General features: G+C 50.0%; 1 protein-coding gene across 1 annotated transcript; it reads right to left on the minus strand.

The window, feature by feature from the left end:
* Nucleotides 1-689: 689 nt before the first annotated feature.
* On the minus strand, nucleotides 690-13,254 carry KRT77 (keratin 77; the record flags this gene model as incomplete). The annotated part of the gene is made up of 9 exons (XM_081060318.1): nucleotides 690-2,233; nucleotides 2,692-2,726; nucleotides 3,164-3,384; nucleotides 3,533-3,658; nucleotides 5,089-5,253; nucleotides 6,257-6,352; nucleotides 6,858-6,918; nucleotides 8,069-8,283; nucleotides 12,634-13,254. The coding sequence occupies 9 exons, from the start codon at nucleotides 13,252-13,254 to the stop codon at nucleotides 1,935-1,937; spliced, it is 1,839 nt and encodes a 612-aa protein (XP_080916444.1). The 3' UTR covers nucleotides 690-1,934.
* Between the last annotated feature and the right edge of the window lie 215 nt (nucleotides 13,255-13,469).

Consider the following 13,469-nt stretch of genomic DNA (forward strand, 5'->3'; position numbering starts at 1 on the left):
CCATTCTTGAATTTCTGCATCTATACTTTTCTTAGGGGCATCAATGAAAGAAACTCATGCCCATAACACCCCCACCCCCGGTTAATGGGCTCATCTCTCATCTCCCCAGCTCAGTTTCTCCTCTGCAGCTGCCCCCTCTGATTCACACACATTCCCCTTCTCTTATCTATGAGTCTCTGAGCAGACTCTCTGGAGGGCCCTTCCCTGACTCGCTGCCCATACCTGCCCAACTCTGTTCCCGAGCCCTGCTCCACTTTCCAGCCTTCTAGGAATCAGTTGGGACTTCCCTTCCCCAACACTGTCAACTGCTGTGAATCCCACTGCTCCTATTGTGCTGCAGCTCCCTGTGTCCACAGAATAGGCCCTGTTCTGATTTCTCCCCCTCACCTCCCCTATGTCACTTGAGTTATTTAGCATCCTTCAGATTAAGAAATGTGTTCATTCACCATTGCATTCCCAGTGCCCAGACCACTGTCTACCACATAGTAGGAGCTAAATAAATGCCTATTGAAAAATGTGTAACTGACTTTTGAATGGTTGGTCACTTTAAGGATTTGTAAGATTATGTCTACAATAAATGCAAAAAATACAATAAAAAATAATGAACTTTACTTCCCAAATATGAATAATTTCAGAGGCCTGCAGAAACTACAGAAGAAATAACTCATCTCCTGACCAAACAGCAGTTTGAGATCACAGAAAAGTTTATTGTAGAAACACCAGAAATTTCGAGGTACCACCTTCAGCCAGGAAATGATGATGTCACAGCACTCCCCAAAGGACCTATGCTGAGCTCATCAGATGCCCCAAGAGAATCATGGACGGGGAGTTTGTGTTAGGACTCAGCAAGCAGTGAAGGTGACTCCAGATCTTAGAAGCAAAGCCACCCTCTCTCTCTCACGACCCATTAGTTGGCCAATAATGTCCTCTTCCTTTCCCCTCCAGCACATCTCAAGCATCTTATGTAAGGCCCAAAACAAAGAGTCGTTCTCACAAAGTGTTCAGTCACAGAGAACAGGAGGCAGAAGGGACTTTGCAGTCTGGAAAAGAGCATTAAGCTACCTTGCAAATAACAGGCAGCTTGCAGCCTGGTTTAGAATTGAACCTCCCAAGACCCAAGTCTGATACTCAAACTCTTCAAGGTCTGGGCACCTGGACAGAGTAGAGTTAGGCTGTATATACCAAGCATGTTGGACAGGTCTCAGATGAGTCGTTATGGAACAGAGTTCAGGAAGGGCCAGGCTTCCAAAGAATGGAGCTGTCAGGAGGCACAAGACAGAACAGAACTTGTTTGCTTGTCCGTCATCTCCTCCCTTCACTGCTCATTCCAGTCCTCCCTGTGGACAAGGACTCGTGCCCTCTGAAATACTCCCACCTGGGGTTACTAACCCTGGGCATAATGCTTCCTGAGACAGAGATGGCGAATCAGGCCCAGACGTGACTTACAGATATGTGACGTGGGCAGCCAATCCACACTCTCCATGACAGTGTGAGGTTATACACCAAAAGGCAGGAATTGCCCCATACCAAGCTGGCTTGCCTTGCCATCAGCCACTCACCCAAAGGCCTCGTTTTGTGGCTCCTTGAGGGATGGATTCTTATTTCCAGGCAGCTCAGGCATAGGAAAGGGGGCCTGGAACTGAGAAACCTGGTGTGCTTGACATCAACTCTCCATTATCTGCCTTGTAGATGCTCTACACTCCATGGCTAAATGGGGCCCTGGGCATCCCCAGGGACAGGAGCAGGGCCAGGGAGAGTCTGAGTTGAAAATGAGACTGGCTGTGTCCTGACTGCCAGCCAATGCTCTCCATAGATAGACCTACTACTTCCCCATCTAGAGTGGACTTGATTGGCGAAACTGCTGAGACCCATCAGGAAAAGGAAGTGAGAGGAAGTCAGAAGGAGGTAGAAAAGGGATCAGGAGTGAGCCACCTCTACTCCACGATTCGCTTGTGGGACGTGTTGGTAGAAGTTTGGATGATCTGCAGGCGGGCGGATCCCCCACCGCTTCTGCCCTTGGACTTGCTGCTCCCTCCGTAGTTCCCACCGCTGCCGATCCCATAACCACCTCCACTGCCCACTCCGTAGCCTGCACCGCCCCCGAGAGAGCTCCCCGCGCCGCTGCCTCCGTAGCCCCAGCTGCTGCCGCCGAGGCCACCGCCGCTATACCCTCCAGAGCCTCGACCACCTCCGCCTCCTGCGCCACCGAGGGTCATCTGGCTGCTCTGCACAGCTGTTGGGGGAGAGGGCAGCCCAGTCAGGGGTCAGAAGGACTGGGCAGGGGTACCTGCCTGCACCCACCCTCCGGACAGCCTCCTATGTCCTTCATCACTGGCAGCATCGGACTTGCAAAAACTAGATAAAAGTATATTCATTTCCAAAGCATTCTTCATGCTACAAAAAGATTCCGGGTACATTTGCAGTATTGATATAACCTTAATGTACCCAAAATTATTATTAATATACCCCAAATTATTGTATTTGGGATCATAAAAACTAAGGTTAAGAAGCGCTAAAATCATTTATTTCAACAAATTTCTCTAGGCTTTGCAGTTGTGTTTGCTCATTTGGTTCTCACGGTGTGGGACTGGAAACTAAAATGCCCCCTTGCCAGTTCTCTGCTGGGCAACCCTGCTGGGCCTTCCCTCCACTCAGTACCAACCCGCCCCAGCCCTGGGCTTTGCTACTTACAGATGCTCACGTGACTCTGCAGCTCTCCTGACATCCTGTAAAAGCAAAGCACACACATGAGCCAGACCTGCAAAGCCAAAAGGAGAGCAGGCAGCAGCCTGGTGACATCAGGAGCGGAGATGTCCCCAAGCTTTGTTGCACATGGGAAAGGTGTGTCTGTGCATGGGCAGAGAGGTCAGGGGGCCAGGGAGGCCAGAAAGGATTTTAAGCATTTTCTTCAAGACTTTAGCATTGGGAGGTGGGGGGTGGGGTTACCACCTGGCTGTAATGGCTTGGGTTGGGATATAGGAACATTCTGCTTAGAGATAAGAGAATGACACTGACCCTGCCAAAGCACACATGCTCGCTTCTGACTTGAATGTTTCTGCTCACCCTGGGTTACCAATCTTCCCAGAAAAGCTATTCCCTCCAAATAGTCAGTCCCACAGCTCTAAGGGTACAACCTGCGCTTTGCTCCCAAAATATGGCCCACCTGCTCTCCTCGCCCTCCAGCAGCCTGCGGTAGGTGGCAATCTCCACATCCAGGGACAGCTTGGCTCCCAGCAGTGCCTGGTAGTCACGCAGCAGCCGGGCCATGTGCTCCTTGGACTGCTGCAGGGCCACCTCCAAGCCCTGCAGCTTCTGCCCCGCATCCTGAAGGGCCCGCTGTCCTCTCTCCTCTGCTTCCGAAATGACTGAGTGCATCTGGTCAATCTGCTCAGGAGATGGTCATGGAGAAGACGCGGGGCAGTGCCGGGACGGGGAAGGGGGGAAGGGGGCGGTTGAGTTTGAAGAGCCCCATCTGGCAGAGCATTATGGGAGGTGACATGTCTGGACAGCCCACCCTGAACACCCATCTTACCTGCTTCTTGACGTTGCTGATCTCTGCCTGCAGCCTCTGGATAGTGCGGTTGAGCTCTGCAATCTCCATCTTGCTGTTCTTCAGGTCGTCTCCATGTCTTCCCGCTGTCATCTGGAGCTCCTGGTACTGAAGGTCAAAAGCAGCAACAGTCAGCCCGCTGCTCACCATGAGCCCTTCCAGGAGGGAGGGGGTCTGCCTTCCCAGACCCTGCCCAGACCGCTCTGCCCAGGGAAAGTTCCCAGAGAACCCAGCTATGTTCCCATGCACACACACTCACACCTGTACCAAACCTCCCTCATCTGAGCTCTGAACACACATACATACACACATCTATATAAAGCCTCCCTCATTCCCACCGGTCTCTGGGTCAGCCCCACGTCCCAGACAAACAAAGTTGCTTGGTAATGTTCTTTTTACCTCTTTTTTCCCATATCTAAGACTTTACACTGATCTTTACCACACTGGGACCCCTCCTCACTTTTTCCACTCTGCCATATTCCTTCCTACCCTTTTCCAGAATGATTTTCCTAGCAGTCAGGCCCTCATTTCCTCAGGGGCCCTTGGCACACTCCATATTTATTCTCATTTTCTTCTCTATCTCCTTTTCCATGTCTATGTGGCCCCAGCAATAGGAACTCTACCCACAGGCCATGACTCTGGAGGAAGCAAGGGGGATGGTTGGCTCAAGGAAATCTCTGCATTCTGATGTTTTCACTGTTAGCCATCTACCTCCCCAATCTGTTGCTGAAATCCATGCCGTTCAGAACATCCTCCTGCAGGACAGGGGGCAGAGGCCAGCAGGAATTGGAGTTGGCCACAGGTAATCCATCCACAAATCAGATCTCAAATGCCAGGAGTTCAGAATTTACTGACTAACCCTTGATCCTCAAAGACAGATTCTTCACCCTCCAAAAAGGTCCAAGTCAATGTATATTAAAGAAGTAAACAAAGTTGTGCCCAAAGACTTAATTTCAAAGATGTTTATCTGATGAGTAAGAGTATATTCCTACCATCGATACCACACTGCTGTGAAAGGTGATGTAGAATATTTAATGTCACAGAAAGACATTCAAAGTGATAAATAAAAAAGTACAAACCTATATTTTAAAAGACCTCACTATGAACAAATAAGAATAGAAACATGATAATGGTGGAGAGCATGGGTTGCTAGAAGACACACCTGAGTTTAATTAAGTTCTGCCCCAGCCGCAAGACCTTAGAGAAATTAGGTCATCTCATACTCTATTATCTGTAAAGTAGGAATAATGAAATCCTTGCCTCATAGGGTTGGAGTAAACTACACAATATATATATAAAGCCCCTAGTGCGGTGCCTGGAACACATGAGTTTTCAAGAAACGTTAGGTACAAAGAACTGGTAGAACATATGCTGACATAGTACTATTGGGAGCGAGAGATGAGTAATCTTGACCTGTAATTTCGCAGTTTTCTGTAACAAGCATGTTTTGCTTCAGAAATAAGAGAAAGACAATACAAGTTCCAGGAGGTATGTTTGGCTTTGGGTACCAAGTCTGGCCAGGGGCCCACAGCACTCACCTTGGTCTGGTACAGCGCCTCCGCCTCCTCCTTGCTCTTCTGGGCAATCATCTCATACTGGGCCTGCACAGCGCTGATGATGCTGTCCAGGTCCAGGGAGCGGTTGTTGTCCATGGACACGATGACATTGGTGTCACTGATGTGGGTCTGCATCTGGGACAGCTCCTGCGAGGCAAGGATCACAGGTTAACTCCGTCCACTGTCCTCCTAAGGCCTCAGTTTCCCTTTTCTGCCCCCCCTCGAGGCTCTTTGGAGAAGCCAGAAGCCTGGGCCAGGTAGGAGTCTTAGGGGAAAATTCTTTGAATTTTTGTTGTCCACTGAGAGGTACCTTAACTAAAGGTAAAGGCTCCCAGACCTAGTTCCAGGGAGAAGAGAGAGCCTGAATTCAGAGCCCTTGTAGATACCACCTGCCCGACATGCTGCTCCTGTGCCCTGTATATCTGCCTTACTCTGGCTTGGCTACCATCTTGAGCTGGGCCCTCTGACAGGCAGACTTGCTCCTTGAAACCACAGGAGCTCTCGGAGGCCATAGGAAAAAACTACACCTCTGCTGCCACTCACCCTCACTTCTGAGTCTGGGCTCTACCGTTGACTAGCTAGGTAACCTAGCAAGTGACTGACTCTCAGTGCCTCAGTTTCCTCGTCTGTAGAGTGGAGATACCCAGCATATAGTGAAGCTCCTAGCACAGCATCTGGCCCAGAGCAGTGGCCCCAGTTTAGACATGGGTGACTGTAGGACCAGAGGTGCTAAGAGCATATTATCTGTCACCACTACTGTCTTCATCCTCAGTCCCTCTAAAATCCACACTGCCCTCTTGCATGGAGTTCCTCAATAGCCCCCTCAACGTGCCAGTGCTGATGAAGATTTCTGGTTGGTTTTGCCCCTACATGTCCCAGGTATTAACCTCATTTCTTAGACAGAAGTGGGGACGGTTTCACCTTCTCCTACCTCAGGACTCTCCATGCCTCCCTTCTCCAGTACCCCCATCCAGGAATCATAAGCACTGAGGGTTAAGAGAATGGCTGACTCCTGGTCCACAGAGTTGAGGTGACTGGGGAGAGGAGTCCCTAGTAGGCAACGTTGGGTTTCAGGCCTCCCCTTTTAACAGCCCATTCCCCATGTAAGATATGAGAAAAGACAAGGGTTTCTTATGAGGATTGAACTCACGATCTCAAATAATTGCTTCAGGAAATTGACCTCCCCAAACAGAGAATCCACCTTGGACTGCAGGTCCACTTTGTTCATAAAGGCAGAATCCACATCCTGAAGAGCAAGGAAAGACAGTCTGACTTTTTGCCTGGTGTTGCCCGATACCACCTGGCGGGGTGGCCCAGGCAAGTGGCAATGCCCCTCTGGGTTTGTTTCCTTCTCTTATTCAAATAAGAGACCTACAAACCTTGGTTCTTCTGGCCAGAAGGAAGTGTGACACCAAGCTCTTCATCTTGGTCAATCACACACAACATCCCAGGTCACTCCCCAGGTCCCAAGGCCACAAATAACAGACACTCAAAAGCTGTCCGTTAATTTAATTTCACTTTCAGGACCCTGGAGAGATTAAACACTCAAGGATTCCTAAAGATTCATATTAATATCACTTTCAGACTTTCCCCTTTGGTGTAAGAGTCCCAGCATTTGGCCAGCACACTCAACAAGCTGGCCCCCAAGGTCACCCTGTCTATCCCTCAGTCACACAGCATTTCACAGGAATTCCTCGCTCTATTCAGCCTCCTGGGCCGACTGTCCCCTTCGGGATACCCCCATTTCTCACCTTCTTCAGGATGACAAAGTCATTCTCATTGTTGGTCCTCCGGTTGATTTCTTCCTCATATCTGTGGGCGGAGATAAGAAACAGGACAGGCTGCAGGGGCTGACCTTGACTCTTTGAGATTTCTCCTGCAGTGGAAGGCTTGGAATTCCTTAAATTATTACTGTCTTGGACTCTGGCTTCCCCCTACCAGGGCTTGCTTCTCTCACTGACAAGCAGCTGGAGCCAGTTCCTGGTTCTGCAGGTCAACAAAGGGGACAACGACCCAACGTGGAAAACCTACAGCCCCATTTTTATTTGTAAATTTGTCAAGCTCAATCATTTAATTTTTTTAATTGAGAACTTAAAGTAACCACTTTTGCTAAATCTTTTTAAGAGAAAAAAAATTTCATCTATTATTCTGCCCCCCAACACCTTCAGTGCGAATTTCATTTCTCCCTTATTAACTCACACACACTTGACTGTGTACCGGCCCAAGGCAATAAGCATGTCAGGGTGATGTTTAGAGAAGCGCCCTGCGCCCCTCAGCATGGGGAGGGAGAGACCACTTGTCTGCAGGGGTAGGAGCAGCTGACCTAGAATTAGATAAGTCCTGTTACTCCTATCGTTATTAAATAGCCAGTGCCTACTGAGCGCTTAGCAAGTGCAGGCACAGCCTACGAACTTATTCAGAATAATTTCATCTAAACCAGTGGCTCTCCCAATGTGATCCCCAGTACCCAGCATGAGCATCACTTGGAAACATTAGAGGCGAAAATACTCCATCCCCATCCCAGACCTACTTGATCAATCTGATTTTCACAAGCTGAGACATGCTCATGTTCGAAAGCCACAGACCTACCCCTCACGACAATCCAACAAGAAGGGTACTCACTATCCCCACTTTACTAATGTGAAAACTAAAGGCTTAGACAGCCAGAAAGTGGCAAAGCCCACACCGGAACCAAGACGTATCTGGTTCCAACACCCACGAAGCTAGTCAGCCCCTCCCCACGCAATGCAATTGAGAGCTGACTGGCAATGCCATCCTACCGGGGCGACCATATGCAAAATGCCCCCCCCCCTGCAGCTGTGCAGTGCGGAGCCTGCATGGCTGTGTCTGGTGGGCCTGCTCCCACCCCTTACACATTAACACTGGAGCAGAAGGTCTTGCCCTGTGAATCAGTTCCCTGCCATGCTTCTCCCCAGGCCCTTCGCCCCGCCTGGAGCCTTACTTATTCTTGTAGTCCTCCACCATATCTTGCATGCTCATGACCTCCGTGTTCTGGCGCATCTGCTGCGCGTTGAGAAAATCCACCTGCCTCCTCAGCTCACTGATGTAGTTCTCTAAGAAGGGCTCCACGTTGTTGGTCCACGTCGACGTGTTTACCTGCTGCAGCAGCTCCCATTTCGTTTGTAGCACCTGATTCTGCTGTTCCAGGAATCGCACCTAAGAGGAAGAGACGTCCAAGTTCACGCCAGGCTGTGGATCTGAGAAGTACCCCCACGGGGAGGAGGATGGGCAGCCCCACAGCATATCCAGGACTCAGAGAATCAGGATGGCCCCTCTAGGGGTCAGAGCTCCCCTTTCTCTGGGACCAGAACACATGAGCACAGTGTGGTGGCTGATGGTTGATAAATGGCTGTCAGGTCAACTCACCGGAAATTAACACTAAGCTAACTTCGGTGTTGAAGGTAAATCCCTCCAACAGGCTCCTTGTTTCCTTTAACTACCCCCATTTACATCATAGAGCTGTCACTCAGTTTATTCATGCCAACATGAGGAAATGGTGATCAGAGCATCTGACACAGCCAAGGCTCATTTCTCTTTGTGGTTGAACTACATTATGTGACTGAGGAGAGGAGAAAAATCAAAGGAGGGAAGGAACAATTTGACTTAGAGTATTACACTGATTCCTGCGCAAACTTGCCTGGGTGTCCCCTCCCTGCAGGCCCCACCACCTCTGCTGTCTGCCACTATGTTTTTCAGGAAGGTTACCTCATGTAAAGGCTCTTATAACCCAGACAGAATTTTAACAGTAAATAAATGTTCTCTTTTTTTTTCATGTTATATAATGCATTCCAGTGCCCCACAGTCAGAACTTTGGGGTTATGTAGTATTCAGGGACTACCCAGGTTCTATTTCCTCCATGCTCACAGAGAATGGAAAGTGGACATCATCCTATATTCTCACAATCTGTTCCCCAAAACTGTGGACACAAAGGTCAGGTACAGCGTCCAGAGGCTGCGGGCTGTGCAGACCAAGAGCAGACCAAGAGCAAGTTGCCTGATAATGATCAAACCTCACCTTACCTCTACTGGCGGCACACATATGGAGCCCCCCCATGTCTTAGGTGAAGACCTTAGATGCCTCTATGCTTTGTTCAGGTACACTCACACACACACACACACACACACACACACACACACACACACACACACTCCCCAGGATCTGTCTGGGGGCTGTATCTGGGGACAAACCCCCTGCTTCAGAAGGCTGAAGACAGCCCCCTACAATACGGCACTAAGGAGGGTGCTCAGAATCCCCAGCCCTTGAGACTGCCCATCTGAGGATCCAGTCCTTTTCAATCCCCCTTAGATTCTGACTCTAGGCTGGAAAATGAGTGCAGAGAACACTGTTACTCATGGCTTATTTTTGTTCAACTTATCAAAGCCAGAGATAAGGCAACTAGCTCTCACAGGTTTGTCCACACAGCTCGTAACAGCCCTGTGAGAAATTCTTGCCACCTGGCCTATTTTTCACTCTGGCAGCACTCCCAGGGAGTGGAGAAATCTGTTGAACACTTGTTCACAGCCCTGTGCTCTGTGTTGTGGGGATCAAAAGAAAGAATCTTATGGGCCCACGGTGAATTTCCACATCAAACAATGAGGGGACAGTAGGACACCTCTGGGTACTTTGGCTTTCGTGGTGCTCATCAGGCCACCCAAACTGCAAAGGCAGAGGCTGGCATCACGGATTGCCAGACAATTTTAATGGGATTAAACCACCAGATAAGTCATTAAAAGTCATTGTGATCTTTCTCCAGGCCCCCAAAACACTCCTGAGCTGTGTTCCCCATCAGCAATACTCAGGGGAAGCTCAGCTAACACAGATAAAACTTACAGCAGCCCAGATCTCCCCAATTCTTAGCCTGGCTAACTCCTATTCATCCTTTAGACCTCCACTGAAGTGTCATCCCCTGGTGTCTCCCCTCTGCTTTCCCTGCAGCATTTATAATGTCTTTTGGTGTGAGCCCCAGGAAGGCAAATCATGTCTGCTTTGTTCTCCAGTAAACAAGGTGTTTAGATCGATGGACACACAGTGCCCAACACAGAGAAGACAGTTTGTAAGCATCACAGACTAAAGAAATGCTAAGGGCTTTGAAATTGTCTGCTAGTGTAGACTTTCCAGGCCACGCGCTACCCTGGCATAGAGGACTCAAGTTCAGCTGAACAAAGACAAACCAGTATCCCCATGAAAAAGGCTGAAATTCCTCCCTTTCCTTCCTGAGATCTCTTTCCCTTGTCATTGGTTCTTTAAAAAAGACTTTGTCCCCATTCCCACTCTCTGAGTGTCAAGCCCGATACCTGAAGGGCTGACTCAGTTTTTCATTCAACACAGATTTTTTGAACAATTATCATGTGCCAGACACTATTCTGGATGCTTAGAGATTCAATAATAAACAAAACAGGAAAAAACCCTGCTTTCCAGGAGTTTGCATTCTATTCAGAGAGATAACTGTAAAGAAATTGTTGAAATATACAGTGTATCAAATGGCGATAGCGGCTGTGGAGAAAAATTACACAGGAATGGCGGACAGAGATGCTGGGATGGGCTTGTTACTTTAAATAGAGATTTCAGGAAAGGCCTCACTGAAACAGTGGCATCTGAGCAAAGACCTGAAGTAGATGATGGGGGAAGCCCACCCACTCTTTGGAAGAGAGGAGTTCCAAGCAGAAGAAATAGCAAGTGTAAAGGCCCTGAGGCAGGACCGCGCTTCGGGTGCTGGAGGATACAAGAATGCAATAGTGTGCTGGTAAGTAAGAGGAAAGCAGGAAAGGAAGCAGAGAGGGAGTGCAGGACCACTGCAGACCGTGAGTGTGTACCCTGGGGAGCTAAATTCCAGCCCTCATTCTGTTCACTAACACGTGCAGCTTGAGAGCCGTTTCCTCCAATGGTAGCAATGTTGCCTAATTCTCACCACGGCAAGCCGAGGGATAGCAGCAGCTGTGGATTGGAGAGCCAGATCATCCAGGGCCTCATAGGATCTTGGCTTTTATTCTACCTGTGGCAAGCAGCCAACGGAGGAGTAATATGATAGTTTGGAAGGATGTCTCCCGTGTGGTGCTAAGAATAGGCTGTCTGGGGTTAAGGGTGAGAGCAGGGCCAGATCAGAAACTAGGGTGAGGAGTCACTGCAATGGAAGGCTTCTCCCTTCCAACCAGGCCAGGGCCCTCCTGGATAAAGATTCTCTCCTCGTGGTCACCACAAACCATGCCCTTGGGGAAGGACAAGAAGCCACGGTTTCCTGCATCTTGGCCTCTGCGGGCAGCCCCATGCCACAAAACTGAGCAGCTGTCCTGTCAATGACAGGAACCACACTCAGATGACTCTCAGGAGACCAGCTGCACGCAGCCACGGCCATGTCACTAACTCCCACTGCTCGACCAGCTCTTGTCCCCGACCCTGCCTTGGCCTATCCTTGACCTCTCCTTCACCTGTCACCTCCTTGCTCCAGCCACGCTGTCCCAGTCCCTGCCTGTGCCTGAGATGTGATCATATGCAGCCAAATTTCCCACCCAAGATAACCAGAAGTAGCCAGAAGCATTTCGTTCTGTTGAACTCTTTTGTGGCTGTCGCTAGGCCTCCTCCTCCCCCAGCTCACACACTCTGGCCTGTCCCCAGCATTTACCCAGGTATATTTACCCAGAAATACAGCCCAGTGCTGGACTGTGGCCATGGCTGCTCTGCAGTCAGCTCACAGGTTAAGCTCTGGCCTTAACACAGAACTTCTGTGGGGACTGAGGGAAAGTCACTGAGCAACCAGCGGCCTTTGGGGTGCTTCCCACTACTTCCCAAGAGCCAAAACCTTCTGGGGATCCGACACCTCTGGACAAGAGGAAACGCTGGAGGAAAGTGTTTACCATAGGTCTTCCACCAGCCTCTGCTTAGTGGTTTCAGCCTGGACCAGACCTCATCTGAAATTTAATGAGGAAACTAGGCTAGGGAAAAGGGCGTCAGTGGCTTCATCTGGCCTCTTTGGAGCCCTTAACGAGCTAAAAGGAGGAGTTCAGTTAGAATCCTACTTAATATGCTATTGACTTCACACCCCAGCAATACCCACCAGGGCATTCACCTGGGCTCTGCCATGGCTCCTGGAGGGCAGGACTGGTGTCCTAGTCACCTTGTTGTCACCCTGTGGTATGGTGTCTGGCATATAGTAGATGCTTAGTAAGTGTTTGTGGGATGGATGAGTGGAGGGAGGGAGGAAGGGAGGGAAGGATGGAAAGTGAATAATGATGAATGAGAATAAGGTTACTACACCATGTCTGTTGGATGTTTTCACACCTTTTATCTGCTTTCCTGCCAAAAGGAAAAGATAAAAATGAATTCCCTCATTAAGTCAAATTGAGGCCTAAACAAAGTAAATGTTTTCTTGAGGTCCCAGGATACACACATCTGGAAGTGATTGTCACCACCAACTGACACAGCACAGTGCGGTGAGAGGTGGCCGGGCACGCGGCCCTCTCGGTCCTTTGGTCAGGGACCCGCGTCTCCGCCTGCCCCTGGAGCACTCACCTTGTCGATGAAGGAGGCGAACTTGTTGTTGAGAACCATGATCTGCTCCCGCTCCTGGGTCTTGACTCTCTGAATTTCAGGGTCCACCTCCAGGTCAAGTGGCTGCAGGAGGCTCTGGTTAACAGTCACCTCTTGGATGCCCCCCACGGGACAAGACGGACCAAAGGCCCTAAGCCCAAAATTACTACTCCCAAACCCAGCACCCCCAAAACCACCTCGTCCATAGCCACCACTTCCAAAGCTCCCACCCCCAAAAGCACCACCTCCAAAAGCAGCACCTCCAAAACCGCCACCTCCAGAGCCAGCACCTCCAAAACCACCGCCCCCAAAGTTTCTGCCCCCTCCGAACCCCCTTCCTGCTCCTGCACCCTGGCAGAAACCACTGGTGCCTCTCCCCACTAGGTTAACGGAGATGCTTTTACTGCCACCCAAATTGTAGAGGCTCCAAGAGCCAAACCCCCTCCCCAGGCTCCCATACCCACTACCGCCACACCTCCCTCGGGCCTGACACACGGAAGCTACAGCCTGACTGCCACCACCAGAGCCTGCAGAAGAGCCAAGGCTGTAAACCCTCTTGCTCCTTGAGCTAAACGCTGACTGAGAGCTAAACTGGCGGCTCATGGTTGCTGGAGCATTCAGGCAAGCAGACACGAGAAAGGCAAGCAGACACGAGAAAGGACAGCTGGAAGGAGGCAGAGACAGGGGTGGGAAAGAGTGGTGACTCCTTTGCAAGAGGCCTGGCTCACTCCCTATATATACACACACGCACACACGCACACACGCATTAGCTGGGCGGGGCACCCTCCCAAACCTGAGAAGGGAGTATCTATGTTTAG

Source organism: Rhinolophus hipposideros (assembly GCF_964194185.1).
Source record: "Rhinolophus hipposideros genome assembly, chromosome: 9".
In the NCBI taxonomy this organism is placed as follows: domain Eukaryota; kingdom Metazoa; phylum Chordata; class Mammalia; order Chiroptera; family Rhinolophidae; genus Rhinolophus; species Rhinolophus hipposideros.